Genomic DNA, 18679 nt, shown 5'->3' with positions numbered 1-18679 from the left:
GCTCGTCTTCACCAGCCGGCCCGTGCATGTGGCCGAGACCATCTTCGTCAAGGTCACGCGCTCGGGCGGCGCGCGGCCCGGCGCGCTCTCCTTCGGCGTCACCACATGCGACCCTGGCACGCTGCGGCCCGCCGACCTGCCTTTCAGCCCTGAGGCCCTAGTGGACCGCAAGGAGTTCTGGGCCGTCTGCCGCGTGCCCGGGCCTCTGCACAGTGGTGACATCCTGGGCCTGGTGGTCAACGCCGACGGCGAGCTGCACCTCAGCCACAACGGCGCCGCCGCGGGCATGCAGCTGTGCGTGGACGCCTCACAGCCGCTCTGGATGCTCTTCGGCCTGCACGGGGCCGTCACGCAGATCCGCATCCTCGGTGAGTGCTCGCAGCCACGCGTGGGTCAGGATAGGGAAAAAGAGGGCCAATCCCTCCCCACCCCGTCATGTGGTCTTGCCAAGGGGTTGCATTCACTGAAATGAATTCTGGGCGGGACTCCATTGTCTAGTCTGTGGCCCTCAGTCTCACCAGATGCACCTTCGGGAGGGAAGAAAAAGCATGGATCATTGAGTCCCACTCAAGCTGATGAACCCACATTCCCACAGATCGATATATCAATGTCTGTCTGTCTGTCTATCTGTCTGTCTGTCTGTCTGTCTGTCTGTCTGTCTATCTATCTATCTATCTATCTATCTATCTATCTATCTATCTAAAAACTACACGCACTGCAGTGGCCACTTAAAAATAAGAAAATGTTGTTTCCACCAGCAATTAACTCTTTGAGACTGTTTTCATTTCTCCAAAATGGGAATAAAGGCCTCTGCCTTCAAGAATGGTTGTGTGTCTAAAAAATAAAAAGAGGTTGGTATGTCAGGTGCCAGGTGTATGTGCAGGGTGGCGCCTGGCTCAGGGGCCTGTGGGGAATCCCTGAGCAGAGGGCTTTGGAGGAAATGAGGATTGCTGAAGTGTGAGCCATACTTTCCTGGGTTTGAATGGATTGGGGAATGCGGACTAAGGGTAATGCATGTTTCCCAGAGTGTTCACTGGGTTAAGTGTTTATTGAAAAAGGGTCATTGGATCAAAAAAGTTTGGGAAATATTGAGTTTTAAAAAAGCGGGGCATTCTTTACTGCTAAACTTCTCAGGGCCTTTAATAGGCACGTGTGAAGTCTCTAAGGAGGAAGTGGTGGTGGTTATGATGTATAGCTTTTCCACACTAATTTGACCAGAAATACTTTTTTTTCACAAAGTGTCTCCTGGGACCTCTTTTACCCCAGAGTGAGCAGATAGATATTCCCAGTGCTTGTCTGCTAATCTGCTGCAGTAGACTGGGCTAGTTTCATTAGACTCACTTGGACAACTAATCTGCACTACTAAAGTACAGATTCTGGAGTACTGCCTACAGAGATTTCAATTCTGTAGATCTTGATAGGTCCTGGGCGTCTGAAGTTTTTTTTTTTTTTAGCAAGTTTGCTTAGACAAGTTTGGAGACTCCTGAGCTTCACGGGCCCCCAACTTAGACCTCACCCCAGGAGGTGATAATGTGTGTACGTGAGTGGGCATGAGTTACACTATAAGATGAGCATACACTGTATAGGCACATGTGAATAACTAAATGCATGTGTTTTTGTGTATGTAATGCTGTTGGAGTGTGTGAGAGTTTGTAAAATCAAACTCATTGGGGACTTCCTACTCTAGTCCAGAGACCAAATGAAGATGGAGTGAAAAATAAATTTAAAAAGGAATGAAAATGAAAGTCCCATCCCATCTGGTCTTGGAAGCTAAGCAGGGTTGGGCCTGGTTAGTACTTGGATGGGAGACCACCTAGGAAGACCAGGTGCTGTAGGTGTTAAAAAAATAAAAAAGAATGAAAAGAAATGAAGCTGGGATGCTAAGAAGTTAACGACTGAGGGAAGATAAATCAGGAAGGAATGAAAAGAAATAAGGCTAGCTGAAAAGACATCAGGAAGGAAAGAAGTAGGGGTGAAAATTCAGGATAGAATAAAAAGAAATCGGACTTGGGTGCAGAAAAAATCAGGCTGAGGTACAAAGATATTTGGCTACACTCAGTGGGAGACACTGCTCCTCAGACGAATGAGATTAAGGGCAAGGTACTTTCTTGCCTCAGCATCATCTAATAATAGATAAGTAGCTTTCCAGTGAGGCTTCTGTTACCCAAAGAGGCTTACTAGACTAGAGCAAAGAAGACGCTTAAAAAAAAAAAAAAATCAGGACTTAAATGTCCCAAGAGGTAAGTGGGCCAAGATGGGTGTTGAAGAATAATCATCCAGAATTCAATATATACTAAATAGAGTGCTCCTGAGCTGCTTGGAGAATTGGGTGTCTTAACGAGCAAATTGGTTTTAGGGGATCCCGACTAACTCTAAAGAAAAAACAAACCAGTGGCAATATATGAAAGGTAATTATTTACCTCACAGAGGAATGCTTTGCTCTGTTGAAGACCTAAGTGCACTGAGAATGGAAGGCTATTTCCTTCACTCCAAAACTACAGCCAATTTCATACTTAAAGGCGAAACACCAGAAATATTCTCATTAAAGTCAGGAATATGATCGTGATGCCTTGCAGTATTGCTCTGAAAATGCTAGCCAGTGCAGTAAGGCAAGAAAAGCAAGTAGGAGATAGGACTTTCTGAAGGAGATGATGAACTTGAAAACTATGAACACTATTAAGAGAAATCCTGGACATCTAATGAGTATTCCTAGAAAGTGATTATTAAATGAATTAGAACAAATAACTAATAAAAAAGATCTCATTGAGCACTTGTGTGAAGGACATTATGTTAGGCCCTGTGGGAGAGTCACAGGTGAAAAGATTTCCTGCTCTCAGGAACCCCATGGTTTAACTGGGGAGACAAAGCTGCATTCCTGGGCAAAGAACAAATATCGCCCCAGGATCTGTGGTGGTTTAGTCCTGCACTTGTTTATGTGTGGCTGGTCAGTGTTTATTTCAATAGAGTAATGTGGTTGCAGGGAATCAAGGCTGCCAAGAAAAGAGGGGTTTTGAGGGCAGCCCCAAGAAGCTCCCTGGACTGTTGTTAGCTCCTTGGGGCAGGAGCTCTGTAGGTCTTGTTCCCAGTTTTATGTATACACAATGCACGGTGCCTGGTAGACCCTCAGAAAGGACTTGTTGAAGGGAGGAGGGAGGAGAGAGGGAACAGGAAGGTGAGTGTGAGAGAGGTGTGAAGGAAGGAAAGAGGGAAAGAATGTAGGACAGAACAAGTGTGGGAGATGGCGAAGGGCATTTCAAAGATGCCAGTGCAGAGGAGAGGGTGGCCAATAGCTGGAGACAGTGATGGAGAGCACAGGGCTCTGGATAGGAGCGGGAAGCTAGGGCTGGAAGAGCCATGCTGGGCGGGTGGAAGGTGGCCTTGTTCTTGAAGGTGAAGGATGCATGGGGAAAGATGGAAGGGCTTCCAGGCAGGGAGCTTGTTTGGAGAGTGCTGAAGTGGTAATACCAGACCGAATGTGGCCCTCCAGTTTGGAGGCAGGAACAGAGCTGCGGCAGGGTGTTGGGCTAGCTTATGGCATCCTGCCCTGAGCCCAGTGGCTGGGCTGTATGATGAGGCTGTGGCACCCACTTTCTCTCCTGGGAACCTACTGGAGGCGGGCAGGCAGAGACTCAAGCTTTCTCCTAGTGGGCCTCTGAGTGGCTAGCGCATCCCTCCCTCCCCTTCCACAGGCTCCACCATCCTTGCCGAGCGGGGCATCCCATCACTCCCCTGCTCCCCCGCCTCCACGCCAACCTCGCCCAGTGCCCTGGGTAGCCGCCTCTCCGAACCCTTGCTCAGCACATGCAGCTCGGGACCTCTGGGGAGCTCTGCTGGTGGTAAGTGGGCTGGCCCCTCCAGGTCCATGGTGTCTATACCACACCTCCCACCCCGAGCCCTGGCTAAGGAAGCATGCAGCCTCTGTATCGGGGCTGGGACCTTGGAGGAGCTGGAGCAGGCCCACTCAACACTTGTTGGGTGGTAATTTCTGGAGTGTATCCCATCCTGTCCCCAGGCTGGGTACCTTTCTCCAAAGGACTTTTTTAGCACACAGGGAACATCAAAAGATAGCTCAGGAGAGGCCTGCCTTAAAAGATTTTGAGCCCCTTTCCTCCATCCCTTCTCTTTCACTGCTTCATGGACACCCTGGCCTGGTCTGGGAGTTGAGGGGCCAGAATTGGGGCTTCCCAGAGTATAGGAAACCCCTCTCGTGCCCAGGAAATTGAGCCATCAGAGTAAACAGGCAGATCTTGATAAATGGCGGGCGAGAGAAGAAGCCAGGGGGCTCCCTTCCTGTTACCTACGGTGGGATCAGATCAAATCTTCCCCTGACTGGTGTTCCCTCATCCCCAGGGACGGCCCCCAACTCACCCGTGAGCCTGCCTGAGTCACCAGTGACTCCAGGTCCGGGCCAGTGGAGCGACGAGTGCACCATTTGCTATGAGCATGCGGTGGACACGGTCATCTACACATGTGGTCACATGTGCCTCTGCTATGCCTGCGGTCTACGCCTCAAGAAGGCTCTGCACGCCTGCTGCCCCATCTGCCGCCGCCCCATCAAGGACATCATCAAGACCTACCGGAGCTCCTAGCCCGCTGCGGCGCCCTGCCCCGCACCCCATCTCTTCAGACTTGGCTCAGCTCCAGCCAGGGGCAAGCCAGCGGGGCCCCTTCTCTTCTTCGTTTCGGAAACTCTTTTCCCTTCTCCATTAAACATAGGAAACTGAGGTCCCCGAAGATTTGGGGAGAAAGGGGGTAGCAGACAGGGAGGTGGGGAGCAGAAGCAAATCACCTGCCAGAGAGGAGTAGAGTCTATACTCTGCCTTCCTCTCTGCACTTAGCTCTTCCCTACATGCCGAGGGACTAAACTGGGGTCTCAGCCTGTCCTAATCCTTCCCCATCGGGGCAGACTTCTAGGAGGTCCCTCTAGCCCATGTGGTACCTTTGTGAGACTTAGAAAGCATGTACCTTCCTCTGGGCAGATGTGACCCTGAGCCACGGCATGGGGCTTGGCTGGTGGAGTATGGATTGGACTTCAGCCTCCATTTACTCCCTCAGCCAGCGGCCTGTGAGCAGTGCACAACTTGCTCAACAGCAGCTGTGGCCAGGTGGCCCCTGAGCTGCGGCCTTACATTCTGACCTACTCACCTTCTTCCTCTCTACTCTGCCCCTTTGGGCTTGGCAGCCAGTGGAAGGGAGGCCAGTGGATACCTCTTGGCCCAGGCAGACTGCAGCCTCCATGCCATATCCCTATTCCCCTCACCCAGGGTGGGTGGATGGACAGGCTGCATAAGGCTCCAGATTCTGAGTCCCTGGCCCATGCCCTGGCAGATGCGGAGGGCCCCTTCCTGGCCATAGCCTTTCTGCCCCAATCATCTCGCCCCTTGGTGTGGGCTGGAGAGCAGGATCTGTCTTCTGTCGGAGACTCTATAAGAACAGGTTTGTATCTACTCTCTGTGACCTGTCCTGCATCTCAGTGCTGTCCTGGCCTGGCTGACGCTCACAGATGTAGAATCCCTAGGAGAGACCAGGGCCCTAGGTTGGGGCCAGGGAGTTTTCCTGGGATCATACCAGCCTTTTCCTTTATTTTAATTTATTTATTTATTTGGTTTGTGGGTTTTTTTTTGGGGGGGGCGGTGGTTGGTGAGTTCTCATTCCTTAGGCCCCTAGAAATGCTGCCCTGGTGTGCGGGATGCCTGGTGAGAGGGGGCAGCAGAGGGATTCACCCTTCAAAATCTTTCCCAGACTCCAGCCCAAAAGTCCATAGCCAGTTCTACTTACCATGATTTAGAACTCCATAAAAAGGGGCTGAATTGGGAGGCTTCCTGAAAAATTGTGTCCATTTTACAGAGAGGCAGACTAAGCCTCCCTAATGCCCTGGGGCTGGTGGGTCACCAGAGCCACAAAGTGCCCTTCCTTCCTGGGCTAAGAGCAGTTATCATAGCTGGCTCAAATATGTCAGGAGGCCCAGGAGTACCCCCCTCCACAAGGACATAAAATGTTCTGGGAAGGCTGAAGGAGGGGAGCCTAGCTTGGGCCAGGGAACAGAGTTGGGGAGCCTAGTGATAGTCGGGGCAGGGAGCCTGTTCTTAGGAAAGACACTCCACCCCCAGAAAGATGAGGGGACTAGGAGCTGGATCTCAGTACCTCTGGGTCCTGGACTCCTGGTTCTGGGGTGAGGTCCCCCCGCTGTTAGGCTGTAGTCATCTTGCCCTGCCCACCCTGTCTGATGAGCTGTGGGCTGGGGCCAGCTCTTAGAGTCTTGGCCTAGTCTTCCCCAGCCTCCCAGCCCTCTGCCTCAGATGGCTTTTTACGCCCATCAGAGACTGCTTCTCCTTGTGGCTGGCAGAGCATGGAACTGGCAACCAACCAGTTGTGTGGTCTTGGCCAGGTCATAGCCCCTCTGTGCCTCAGCTGCCACCTCTGTGAAATGATTGTTCGGGGAGGGGGCAGTCTTGTGTAAGTCTTCGGAGTTCTTCGGCGAGGGCCTGCTGTGGGGTGGTTGGTGGGACAGCACGGGGGGTCAGGACGCCAAGCCGGGCCTTTGCCTTGCAATGGGCCATTGGGAAGTCACGGTTCCACTAGGAGACTCCCCAATCACTGACCCCAAAGACCCCTTCTGTGAGGGTGGGGTGGGGTGGGGGTGGCCTCATCCAGACAGAGGTTTCATCTCAGAAGCAAGGAAAGGCCCTAAGGGCAGGGGCTGCCTGGCTTGAGGGTGAGGGAGAGGAAGCCATCTGTCCTGTTTTCTGTTAGTGCGGGGTAGTTGCTGCCTCCTTTGTGAACGTGGATCGCTGTGATTGTGAATAAAGGTGATTTCGTACCAGCCTGCGGGCTGTGCTGTACAGTGTGGAGGGCTAGGGAGGTACGGCCATGCACTCAGGCATGTGTGTTGGGGCGGGGGCTGGTGCTGGAGGGTCAGGTGTCCCGAGTAGCGTGGGGCGTCACCAATCAGGGAAGACTCCCTGGAATGGGGGGCTGGAACATGACCTGGGCCTCGGACAATGGCCAGAACGCCAGATGAGCCTTGTAGGTTGAAAGGGGGATGCCCTTTGGTAGCCTCAGGTCCCTGAGTCCGTGAGGAGCAAGGTCTGGGGCAGGAGCAGCGGGAATCCATGAGGTCTGCTCAGCTTCCTCTGTAGGCTGAGCTGGGCCCCAACCTGGCCCACAGGGGTGGGGGTGGCAGCGCCACCTAGGGGCTAATGGAAAGATGACAAGTCAGCGGGGACTGTGCTGAGTTCCTCAGGAACAGGGCCTCCCTAGCCCTTGCTCCAGGCCCACACCCCTGCCCCTGGCTGGGAGCTCAGTTGAGCTCCTATTGCTGAGGCCTATACTAAATGGGTGGTACAGCTGGGCAGAAAAGGAGACCTTTAGAGAAACTTTCTAGATGTGCTGAGTACCTCTGGCTGGCTGCGAAGGTGAGTCTGCCCAAGGGGATCTAGGCACAGTTCAGAATCATGCTGATTTGGTGGGGCGGGGCCCCAAAGGCACAGGAGATGCCTGCCTTCCTGCTCTCTCTCCTGGGAGGTCACTCTGGCTGCCCAGCCTCTGCCTGGTCTTGAATGGCCATGGGCTGCTCCCTACGTCAAGACAGCCCAGTCCTGCTTACTAGAGTCTGAGGGGCCAGCTACGCTGTGGGTCTTTGGCCCCCAGATCTGCATCTAGATCTGCAGCTAGATGTGGGTCTTTGGCCCCCAGATCTGCATCTAGATCTGCAGCTAGATGTGGGTCTTTGGCCCCCACATCTGCATCTCTTTCAAAGCCTTGGCCACTGCACAGAAGGCCTCCCGAAAAGCCAAGGCGGGAAAGGGGGAGGAGCTCGAGTATGATTCTCACCAATGAGGGTGGGAACTTCCCTATCCTCTGCCCCACCATGTCCTCAGAGGGCCCAGGACCCTGCAGTTCATCTTGCACTTGGCATAGTGTGGCTTTTGCCATTCAACTGGATGGGTTTTCTGGTGGCAGAGAGAATTAAGAGGTGATTTTGTTCAGTTAAAAAGGCCAAAAACTTTATTTAATTTTCAGGGAAATACAAGAAGATGCATGTAAACATAAACAAAATACAAAACAAAATAACCCAAATCTTACAGTCCAGAAGCATGCCAAGACAGAATATTTTCTGCAGACCAAAGAGTCCCATCTGAATGATAAAGAACACCTGGAAAGTAGCAGGCCAAGGGCTGGGTCCCTTCCCCAAGGACACTGCATTTTTGTGATGAAAACAATTAAAAAAAAAAAACCTATTAAAAATATTAGAAACATGGAGATAGTTTAGCACCACCATGGATTCTGGAAATTGTTTAGCACTCAGTTTGAACACACTGAATTCAATGTTCTTCAGTTTCTCTGCTAAGTGGGGAACAGGGAACAACTTCCTCCTGACCCTGACAGGGCCTGCTAGGAGCTGGGAGGTGTTAAGTGGATGCCACGAGGAATTCTCCAAAGTTCTGGAGCCCAGAAGTTCTGGAGTCCAGCAGTTCACATGCAACCATGCAGTCCACGAACTCACACTTCAGGGCCCTGCCACTCACGTTTTTCCTGGAAGTCACCTTACTGCAGACTTCTCGGTAACTAGCAGTGAAACCCTTTCCCATCCTGTATCTGGATTTAAAGAAAACCTGTTGCAGAGAACAAGTTGCAGATTCAAGAATGGTGGCTGTTTACCCTCCTTTCTCTGAAATAAACACTTAAGAGCAGTGTGCCTTGTCATAGGCCACTAAAAACGAAAGGGCACATCCATGGATAAGTGTGTGTTGCACCCGATCTTCTAAGCCTCACCAGTGGGCAGGCTCAGCAAACCGAGTAACCACAGGTTTCATCAGAGATACTTGAAAATAACGGGTCGACAGGAGAACCAAACGAGGTTGACTTCCTTCCAGATAAAGCTTGATGGTATCTAGACCCTGGGATTTCAGTTTGGGAGTGGTGGGCCCTTACTACATGACCCATTTGGTCACTAGTCTTCAAGCTATTTGAGAGGCTAGCTCTGGATTGGACAAAGGGAGGTGGGCAAAACCAGTCGGGAACCTGGGAAATGGATGAATAGTCTGGAGCCTGGGCCTCCAAACTCAAAGATCAGTTTGTTGCTGGTGACTTCCTCTCTCCATTAAGTAAAGCAGTGACCATTAAGAACTTGCTGGGGATCCAGCTTGTGACACAGCAAGTAGCTGTTTCCTCCGGCCAGCTTCTTCTATGGCCTAATCTTGGGGCTTTTCCAACCTGCTCTGGCTGGACCCTTGGGTGTTGAATCACTAAATCCCTCCTTACCTGCTCTCTCCTTCCTGAAACACTTAGAATTGATTTCTTCCTTCTTTTTAATAAAGACAAAACTCCAGATTCCAAATCCTCTCTCAGCCTTCTCATACTTTCTTTCCCCTTTCTGCCTAGAAGACATTCTCTTCTGGAAGCTACCTCCCCAGGGAAGGGATGTAAGCCCCAGACACCCCAAACATGCACACACACATCTCGCCAACGTGCCTCTCACTCGCCTCCAACGTGCTCAATCCATCCTTTTGCTTTAAAACAATTCTTTCTCTCTCTCTCTCGCCTCCTGAAGTCCAGCCCCATGAGCCAGGATGGAACTGGGTTAAAGGAGGGACCTTCAGCACAGGGATCCACTCTATAAGGCCACTAAGTTCTAGGACTGGGATGGGAGAGGGGGCTGATTGTCAAGGTCAAGTGCAAACTCAAGATTAAAAAGATAGGATTGGGGAATGGGTATCACATGGTAATTCCAACCTTATAGGCAGGTTGGGATCAAGGCCTTGGAAGATAGAGCCCTCTACCCACTCTATAAGCACCAATGTGCCCAACTCGTGGTATGGGAACTCACGTGCACAGAAAAAAAAAACAGGAGGGAAGCTATAATTGGTGAGGCTGTTTTTCCTGAAATGACCTTTACCATTCTCTGACTATAGAGCTTGAGAACCATGGAGACTGCCCCAAACAGGGATCATTATTTAGGCAAAAAACTCAGTAAGGTCAAAGGGGAACCCTCCACGCTATTCCCATGGAATGTTCAGACAGGGCCCGAAGTCTAGACTAGAGGTGCTGACGTGTATGCACGTGCGGACCTACTGAGTTCACCAGGAGCAAGTTCTCGCCCTGACCAGCCTAGCCTGATCACCCTCAGAAACACAAGAACCGAGGGTCAGCAGCAGTTTCATCATATGGGGATTCCCACAGTGATGATATGCATGGCGACGGGTGGGAGTCAGCCTGCTACACGACACACATGCAGAACACCTCAGTGCTTCCACACCTAGCGGCATCTCTTCTCAGTATCTTCATTTTGGGTCCCGGGACTATGGCCTAGGCTGCTTCTGTTAGATCTGTTAATGCCAGTGTGAAGTTTCCAACTAAATAATAAAATAATTACCAAAAAAAAAAAAAAAAAAAAAGACACATTGCACTCTCCAGCCAGAATTTTGTGTGTGAATAACACACACACTTGCTGTTGCCAGAAGCCGTGAGTCCCGTGGGGCCTGCCCGGTGCCGAGGACTTGTACGATGGAGACAGCTTGCCCAGTATTTTTTTCCCCTCTAACCCTCTGTTATTTAGTTCAAATGGGAAATTATTCACACACACATTTTCTCAACAACACGCAGCCCTCAAAAAAGTGAGGGAATCTTAATTTTTTAGCTATGTGGATGGCTCTCTTTCCAGAGAGCTCTCTGTCAAGACTCTCAAAGATTGGACATAGACGTATACACTCTGAGGAGACACCTACACATGGGTGTACAGTCCTACCCTGGGCATGCAGATCCATATTTGTCCAGAAATTCACCAAACGGAGGGGTTGGAGCAGCAAGCGTACAGTACTGGAGGTGGGGGGCAAAGCCAGCAAAGGTGTGCCTGAGCCCCGAGAGGCAGAGCTGCAAGGGCTTGGACCCAGAGACTTCCTGTCCCGCTGCTTTTTCTACCGGCGCCAAGTTAGGAAGAGGCCGGCTTGCTACCTGTTGTGGGCAGTTCTGTCTGCAGAGATCTGAGTAGGCCCCTCGGAAGCTTCTCCGACACCCTCTGGGGACTGTCGGGGTGTTGAGCAGAGGCGAGGCTCATTCCTCGGGCTGAAGTCATTGAGATGAATGGCTGGCCCAGGCTTAGCACCAAGCCCAGTTGCAGGCTTGTGGGAATCGGTGTCTCACTGGGACATGTAGGGCTCAAGGTACCCACATCCCCTGAAAAGGATCCGGTTACATCTAGGGTTCCTGCCCATTAACTAAACTGAGGTTATATAGTTTTAGAAGGACTCAAACATACATCAAAATGATCATGGTCCAAATATCAGGAGACCGGGGAAGAGAGAGGGCTGCTGGGGGTGACTTTTAAGACAGGTCTTTCTGAGCAGCTGGCTGAAAAACAATGGAAATGAAAACAAGGAACAACAGTTCCTGGATATCCTTGCTCTGCTCCAAGGGCTGGGGCCCTAGGTGGTCAAGAGCCCCATGCCACTTCCCTGAATCCCCTACTTCTGGGTGGATGACAGCCAACAGAAAAGGGGCTGCCCTCTGGCGGGGACCCCTGCCATCTTGCCAGGGAAGGGGGTGAGGGGAGGAGGGGAAAAAGATCGATACCCAGGAGGCCACCTGTCTGTTCCACAGCTCTGACTCCTTGCAGCAGCCGGGCCTCCTCCTATCAAGACTGGGCCACTGGGTCTCCTGCCACTGTCCCAACAAGTCCTGGCATCTCTTTTGATAATATTGCACTTTTCCTGTCTCTCAGATTGTTTTCATTTTTGATTGAGAATGCAAAGTATTTGGAGGGGGGTAGGGGAAGTGAGTAACCTTAAAGAAATAATATATTAGTTAAATACAAAAACAGGAAAAGTAGGGGTTACTTTTTTTCCTTAAAAACAAAACAAACTACCAAACCAAGATCTAAACTTAAATAGTTCTACGCCTATTCTGCAAATACTAGTAATATGAAAATAATGCTTAACCGAAATTCCCTTGTTTTTTTTTTTTTCCCTTAGATGATAAGAGTAGTAACATGCTTTGCTGAGGAAAGCGATGGATAAATGCCACTAAAATATGCTGCTCTAACATCTGAAAGTGATTAAAACAATTCTATATAATGCCTTCGTCAAGATGTAGAACTGAGGAGGAAGAAAGAGAAGCTGTGGGGGCCACGCTGGGGCCGGAAGGCCAGAGGGCTGGCAAAACAGGGCTTGGCCACAGCTAGGAGGAGATGGCACACCTGCTGTTCAGGGTTACCTCTTCCAGCTCCCTCTGGTTGCCCCCGTGGTCCCTTGGCCTAGTGGGAACATGGCAGGGCCAGGGAGCCCCGCCAGGCCCGCTGTTATAAAGTGGGAGAGAGATGAAGACATTTTTTTCCCCTCGTAATAAAAGTCTTTCAACGGAAAGAAAAAGCACCAATGATGCATCTTCGGGCATTATATAAACCTCAATAATGACCTCAGAAGGGCTCATTACGATTAAAGTTGCAGTATACAGCCATACAATGTCATTTCACATTTTCAATCGCAACTGATGGAAAACTAGGTTTGGACACTGCTGAGATTTCATTTTTCTTTTTTCCTTTTTTAGTTCGATCTGGTTTTCCTCCAGATGGGTCAGAGCCACAGGCCCCTCCCTCCTCCACCTGCTGCCAGCAGTACCCTCCAGCATCACAAAGCAGCTCAGTAGCTCTAGGGAAAGGCCCTCTTGCCCTGGGTAGGGCTAGGAGTCCAGGAGCACAAGGCCTGGCCATGTCTGAGAGGGAATGGCAGGCACCCTTTTTGCTTCAAGTATTAATATTCTCTTTCGGTTTGCAGGTTTTGTGCTGTGCTGTGAATTAAGGGGTGATGGTGAGGGGCGAGGTGGGGCATGGCAATCCCTGTTCACGGCCCAAATCTACACGCTGTCACCAGGTGGCAGCATTCCCCACTTTTCCTGGATGCCTGAGCAACTCCCAACCATCCTTAGGGCTGGATGTCACAATGTAAACATGATGACCACACAATAAACTACATTAGGGGTAGGGAGGAGTGCAGGGATTGATGCAACGGGGAGGTCGGCCATTAAACCACCTACGTGATTTTGGGGAAGTCATTTCCTATCCCTGGGCAGCAGTAACAGGAGGGAATGGGATGAAGTGACCTTCGAGGTCACTTTTAACGACTCTATCACTTAGAGCACTGGGGATCAAGGAGAGAGGGTCCTTGTGGGAGCTGGAGGGACGTGGGTCTTGTGGGTAGTAGAGAGCCCCCTGGGGCAGTGCAGACAGGGAAGAAGGGCAGGGAAAGGCAGGCTCTGGGGAGCACTGTGGTCCAGTCCAACTGAGATGCTCTGTGCTTGGCAGATGTGTCCTGCACTCCTTTCTGGCCTGGCTGGCACGTTATTGATTGAACTGGCTCAGTGCAGACATTTGAGGAGGGAGGCCGCTGGGGCCCTCCCCCTGGAAGATAGCTACGTGGAAGGTCCTTTAACCCGACAGTCACTCTACGTTTAAATTTTATTTTAAATAATCATAAATTACTTTTTTTTCTTTTAATAAATATGTGCTGCTTAAAATGAGAAAAGTATATACTGCATCTTTAAGTAATGCACTTTGCTCTCTGGGTTTCTTTCCATTTCACCTTATTAAAGTGCATTAATTAAAAAATAATGAACCACTTCTTTATCATTATTGTTCAAATAAGTCCAAATAATATTAATATGAAGACACTAAATCACTACCATTAGTACTGCAATCTAGCAGATTAACTCAACATCCTGCTCTATTTAATACTGTCCAGCAGAAGAAAATAACTAATTTCAATTTTAAACAAACTCACAAAACAAAAGGAAACAATATCTCACCACGGCCCTTCAATAAAGAACGTGAGCAGTTTGCTGTAGCTGCCAGGCATCAGTGTATGGTGAGGGAGGAGGGCTGGGGAACATCCCCAAGCAAGGCCTCGGGGCTGGGGGCGGGAGGTGGGGGGAGGATGGGATATTGAAGGCACAAGACCCTGGGGCCCGTGCTGATCTCCAGGCAACATATACTGCCGGGCGGGCGGGGAGCAGGGGTGGAGGGAGGGCCTTTCCTCCTCTGTAGAAAACACCAATGTAGTCCAGGGTTCTGGCAGCGGAATCGGTGGCTGTGAAGCCTGATCTGTCCCAAAATCAAAGGCACGCGTGGAAATCCACTCCCAGCAAAACGTGAGTCCTTGGAAAGCCGCTCTGGCTTCTAAAGGGTCCCCTCTGAAACGTCCAACGACTGAAAGACACAGCCCAAAGTCGATAGGGACTTTATTGCCTTGCTCCTCTCTTCACGGGGGCACTGCCTCTTGGGAAGGCCAGGTCAGGTCCCGGCCTGGGGTCTTCCATCTTCTCGGGCACCTGTGGCATTGCTTGTAGGCTGGGGGGCAACTGGTGGTGTTTGCTCCAGTCTGGCCCAGGGGCCCGGCTGGGGTCGCCTCAGCCCGGTGTGGCGGTGATAGCCACTTCTCCACAGTTCGCATGTGAGGCTTTCGGTCCTGCTCAGGAGAGAGACCGTATGCAGAATGGCAGTCGCCCAGCAGCCCAAGAGCTGCCTTCTCTCCTGAACAAGACCCTCCTCCCTCCTGGGGATGGGCAGGAACCAGAAGAGCGATGTCTCTGCTTCGCTGTGTCTGGGAGGCGGGGCTTCTCCAGCCCCCAGTCTCTCCGGCAAATACCGTGCTGCTTACTGTCCACACGGTGGAAACCAAATGAAATGACTGGCTTGTGGAGAGGAAGCATGTGAAGCGCAAACGACAACTTCCCTTCTCAAAAGGGTACGACAGAAAAATCCCCTCCGCTGCCCATCCCATCCCCCGTGAGGCTGACCACCCTTAGCGCCCCCCAAACCCCTAAAATACGACCAAAACCCAATGCCCAACATAGAAGCCCCCAATTAATAAACCTCTCCCAAAACATGCAAAGGAACTGCCCACCAGAAATATCCAAAAATAAAGTCTGTGCAGACTGTGAAAACATCCACGGCTTCGCCCACCCTCTCTGTAAACTCAGGCTGGTGGTCCTCCACAGGCGCCCTGGGCAGCGGGCGGCACGGGCTCCCTTCTCAAGGCCAGTGACGGCTAAGAAAGGTGGTCCTTGCCGGCACCTGGGGAACTGCTTTTTCAACTAACAGATACTGACAGTGGCCTGGCCCAGGGACAGGCTGAGCACAAAAGAGGTGCCTCCAAGCCCCCGAGCCAGCAGTATCTTCTGCCACATCGCCCATTCTGGGTGGTGGCAATCCCTGGGAAACCAGCACGATTCACGATTACAGATGAGGACAATACAAGGGCCATCTCCGGGGCAAGATGCCAGCACCTGGAACCAGGCTAGGCTGGGGCAGGGCGCGAGAGGCCCCTACAACCAAATCTTTTCCAGATTTGCAGCCAAGGCACAACTGGGGTTTTTTACATGGCCTGTCCCAATGGCACCAAAGCAAAGTTGATCAGCAAAGTCACCAAGGTACACGCGTAGGGCTCAGTTGTATCACCTCTGGTCCCAGGCCTCCCCTGCCTATTCCCTCCCTTCCCTGCACAATGTCGGCCCCCACCAGACCCTGCCTTCCAGCTGGGGGACAGCCCGGAGGGGAGCATCCTTGAGGGCACACATTCTGCAGAGTTTAACGCTGTCTTCCCCCCACCCCGCACCCATTTTCCCCTTCCCTGTTGTCTGCATCTCACCATTCATCCACACTTGGGCTGGAAGGACCCAGGCCCCCAGTTAGTTCTTTTTCTCCAGGTAGTTGGAGGGCACCCAGCCTTTGAAGGGCTTCACCCCGTCCAGGATCTGGCAGTACCACCAGCCATTGGGGTTCCTCTCCAGGACCTCCATGGACACGCCCTCCTGGAAGCCCGCCGTCTCCTCGTCCCCCTCGTAGTCTGCGATCGAGACATACACGTCTTTGAGGTTGTTGTGGATGAACTGGGATTTCTCAATGGGCTTGGGGCGCACGGGGGACACAGGGATACCGTTGCGCTGGGCGGGCAGCAGAGGCGCGTCCGAGCCCTGGCTGGCGGCCCGTTCGGCCAAGCGGCCCTTGGCCTCTGCGGCAGCCGAGCGGGCGGTGCTGAAGGAGGAGTTCCGGCGGACACCCCGGAGGCTGTCGGTGGCTGTCAGTGACTCATTCCTCCGGAGGGCGCAGGACAGGTTGTTGTCCTTGGGTGGCGGGGACACGAACACCGACTGGGGCCTCACTGCCACCTGCCGCACACCATTCCTCATCTTCACTGCCCCGGCCCCCGAGGTCTTGCCGAAGCCGCCGGGGGGCTTGGAGGGGATGGGGGGCGTGGCCCTCTTGCTCTGGTTGACGGTGTTCAGCGCTTGGACCCGCTTCTCGATCTTCTCCAGGCTGTCTGACTTGCCCTCGTGCTGCTTGCTCTTGGCAGTTACCGCATCTGGTTCTTTGCCAGAGGGGTCGGGAGGCTCGTTCTCACCCAGCACCAAGTAGTGGGAGGGGGCCCAGCCCTCCAGCCCCCCAAACCGCACGTACCACCAGCCGCCTTCCTGCTTCTCGAGCACCTGCACCTCCACGCCTGCGGGGAAGCTGATCTCTGAGTCCTGGACCTTCTGATAGGCACTACACGTCATGTAGGAGGTGGCCTGCCCTTCCCGTCCCTTTTTGCTGGGACATGGGGGTGTGGCAGCTGGGAGGGTGATGACGTCCGCTGAGCCTCTCCTAGACCCCTCGTTGGGACCCTCGGAGGCCGTCTGAGGGGGCAGCTCTGAATCCTCACTCTTGGAGCCCTTAAGACCTCCGCGGAGCTGGCCCGTGGGTCTCAGCTGGCGCCGTAAAGTGCTGATGTCCATCTTCTCTTGACTCTGGGACTCTGCGCGGTTCAAGAATGGCTTGGGCCGGACCGATGGCTTGGCCCGGGCACAGGAGGTCAGCCCGGCCTTCAGGTCAGTGTCCTTCTTTGCCCCGACCTTGGGAGTGCCACGGATGCCTGCGTCCGAGGCAGATCGGGGCTTCAGGTCACCACTGTGCTTGGACAAGGAGGAAGAAGAGGAGGATGAGGAGCAGGTGGTGTTGATGGTGATGGACGAGGAAAAGGAGGCTGAGGAATGGTTCTTCCCCAATTCTGCCTGGGCGTTCTTCTCTGCCTTGAGCTTTAGGAGTGATGATGATTTGGGGGACCCCGATTTGGGAGAATTTTTCCTAGCAAGGGACAGTGGGGAGCCCCCTGGGGAGTCACTGTCCCGGGAGGAGCGTCTGGCTGACAGGGTGTCCTCTGCACATGGCCGGAAGCCCTCATTCTCATAGATGGTCTCCTCTTCTGGGGCCACATCCTCTGAGGACCCACCTACCTTGAAGCGGGCCCTTTGCAGGGAGGAGGCGGGTGAGGGCCTGTGGGGCTGGGCAGGCCGCCGGTCACCTGAGCCACTGTCCTCTGTGGGCTCCTCACTCAGCTCTGGCTCTGAGTCGAAGCCAAAGGCAGGGATGTCATACTCAGGCTCCTCGTACTTGAGCTTCAGCGGGGAGTCCTGGTTCTCATTAGTGCCCGCTGGACCCTCCTCAGTCTCCTTGGGCTTGCTGGGGGGTGCTGGTGGCGGTACCTTGGGCCGGGTCAGAGTACTTGTACGGCGGCTCAGGTTGGGCTTCTTGCGCTTATCGATGTAGGATGCGGGGGCCCAGCCCTCCTTCTCACCGATCTGCACGTACCACCAGCCGCCCGAGTTCTTGTCGATGACCTAGGGGGGTAACGGATGGACAGGCCAGTGAGTTGGGAGGACTGCTGGGACCCTGTGATGTGCCAGGCAAGGAGGTTCATACTTTGGCTCTAGGAGATAAGTCCATCTTACAGATGACCAAACTGAGCCACCGAGTAAGTGACCCAGGACTCAGTGTAGTAAGTGATGGGTGCTAGAATGCAAACCCAGGTCTCTATCATCTCTGGGTAGGGGGGCTCCCATTCTCTAAGTCTCTCTTCCCTGGTCCTTCAAGTCTCTGTCAATATCCTGGTTGAGTTGGCCTCCTCTACAGAACTTCTCCTCTCCCTGGGCTACTGCATTTAGAAAATATATTGTTCCCAGTCCCTACAAAATCCAGCTCTCCAAGGACTCATGCATAAAAAAACTACCATTCCCCTGCTCCCCGTCCTCCTCTCATCTCCAATATTACTAAGTCCTCCCTTGGTGACCCTGGAAAATATTCTCATGTCAGAGAGAATGGGAAGATGCAGGCGAGTTGAACTGGGAGGTATGGCCTGAGGCCAGAGCCTCCCTACAAAGCACCTCCTTGCTGTCCCCACTGCCTGTGGTCCTTTCACTCATGTGAAATTCCACTGAAATCCCACTAGCTGAAAAGATTTCTTTGGGTTAAATGGTTTCCTGTGGGAAGGGTGCGGGCATTCAGTCATTTCTATGTTAGTATAAACTAGTTCAAAGAGTTTCTTAACTGCTATTTAAAATTGGCTAAAGGCCGGCAATGTGGTTGTTGGTTCATTTGGATTGGGGAAGATAATTTTGGATTGTGTAGCACTCCTGGAGGAAGAGGTCTCAGGGATGGGGAGGGAAAGCACGTAAACACTGGCACTGGGGGAAGAGGGGCAAGGAAGGGAGAGAGGATAGAGACTGCCAAAGACAAGCTCTGCCTAAGACTAGCCCTCTGCAACCCCACCCCAAAAGAAAGAGTTTTCTCCTTCCTTCAGCCCTATCTTCTATCCTTCACCCTTCCTACCCTGTATCTAAAACTCAAGCTCAGGTAGATCCTAAGATCTAACAG

General features: G+C 52.4%; 2 protein-coding genes across 5 annotated transcripts in view; one reads left to right on the top strand and one right to left on the bottom strand.

The window, feature by feature from the left end:
- The window catches only part of NEURL1 (neuralized E3 ubiquitin protein ligase 1), a 72682-nt gene extending 66119 nt beyond the window's left edge, over nucleotides 1-6563 (top strand). Inside the window, exons 5-7 of the mRNA XM_011363794.2 lie at nucleotides 53-368; nucleotides 3690-3836; nucleotides 4351-6563. Coding sequence (XP_011362096.1) covers nucleotides 53-368; nucleotides 3690-3836; nucleotides 4351-4589 — 702 coding nt within the window. The 3' untranslated portion in view covers nucleotides 4590-6563. The remainder of the gene's footprint in view (nucleotides 1-52; nucleotides 369-3689; nucleotides 3837-4350) is intronic.
- Nucleotides 6564-7984: 1421 nt separating this feature from the next.
- Nucleotides 7985-18679, bottom strand: part of SH3PXD2A (SH3 and PX domains 2A) — a 232527-nt gene continuing 221832 nt past the window's right edge. For 3 of the 4 annotated variants that reach the window (XM_011363791.2, XM_011363792.2, XM_023532744.1), the window contains one exon: nucleotides 7985-17262. In XM_011363791.2, coding sequence (XP_011362093.1) covers nucleotides 15679-17262 — 1584 coding nt within the window. In that variant the 3' untranslated portion in view covers nucleotides 7985-15678. Of the gene's footprint in view, nucleotides 17647-18679 lie in introns of all 4 variants that reach the window. The other variant, XM_023532745.1, reaches the window with a different exon arrangement.

Source organism: Pteropus vampyrus, unplaced genomic scaffold (assembly GCF_000151845.1).
Source record: "Pteropus vampyrus isolate Shadow unplaced genomic scaffold, Pvam_2.0 Scaffold89, whole genome shotgun sequence".
NCBI classification, from domain to species: domain Eukaryota; kingdom Metazoa; phylum Chordata; class Mammalia; order Chiroptera; family Pteropodidae; genus Pteropus; species Pteropus vampyrus.
Note: the sequence above shows the minus strand (reverse complement) of the source record. Positions and strands in the feature narration are given on the sequence as shown.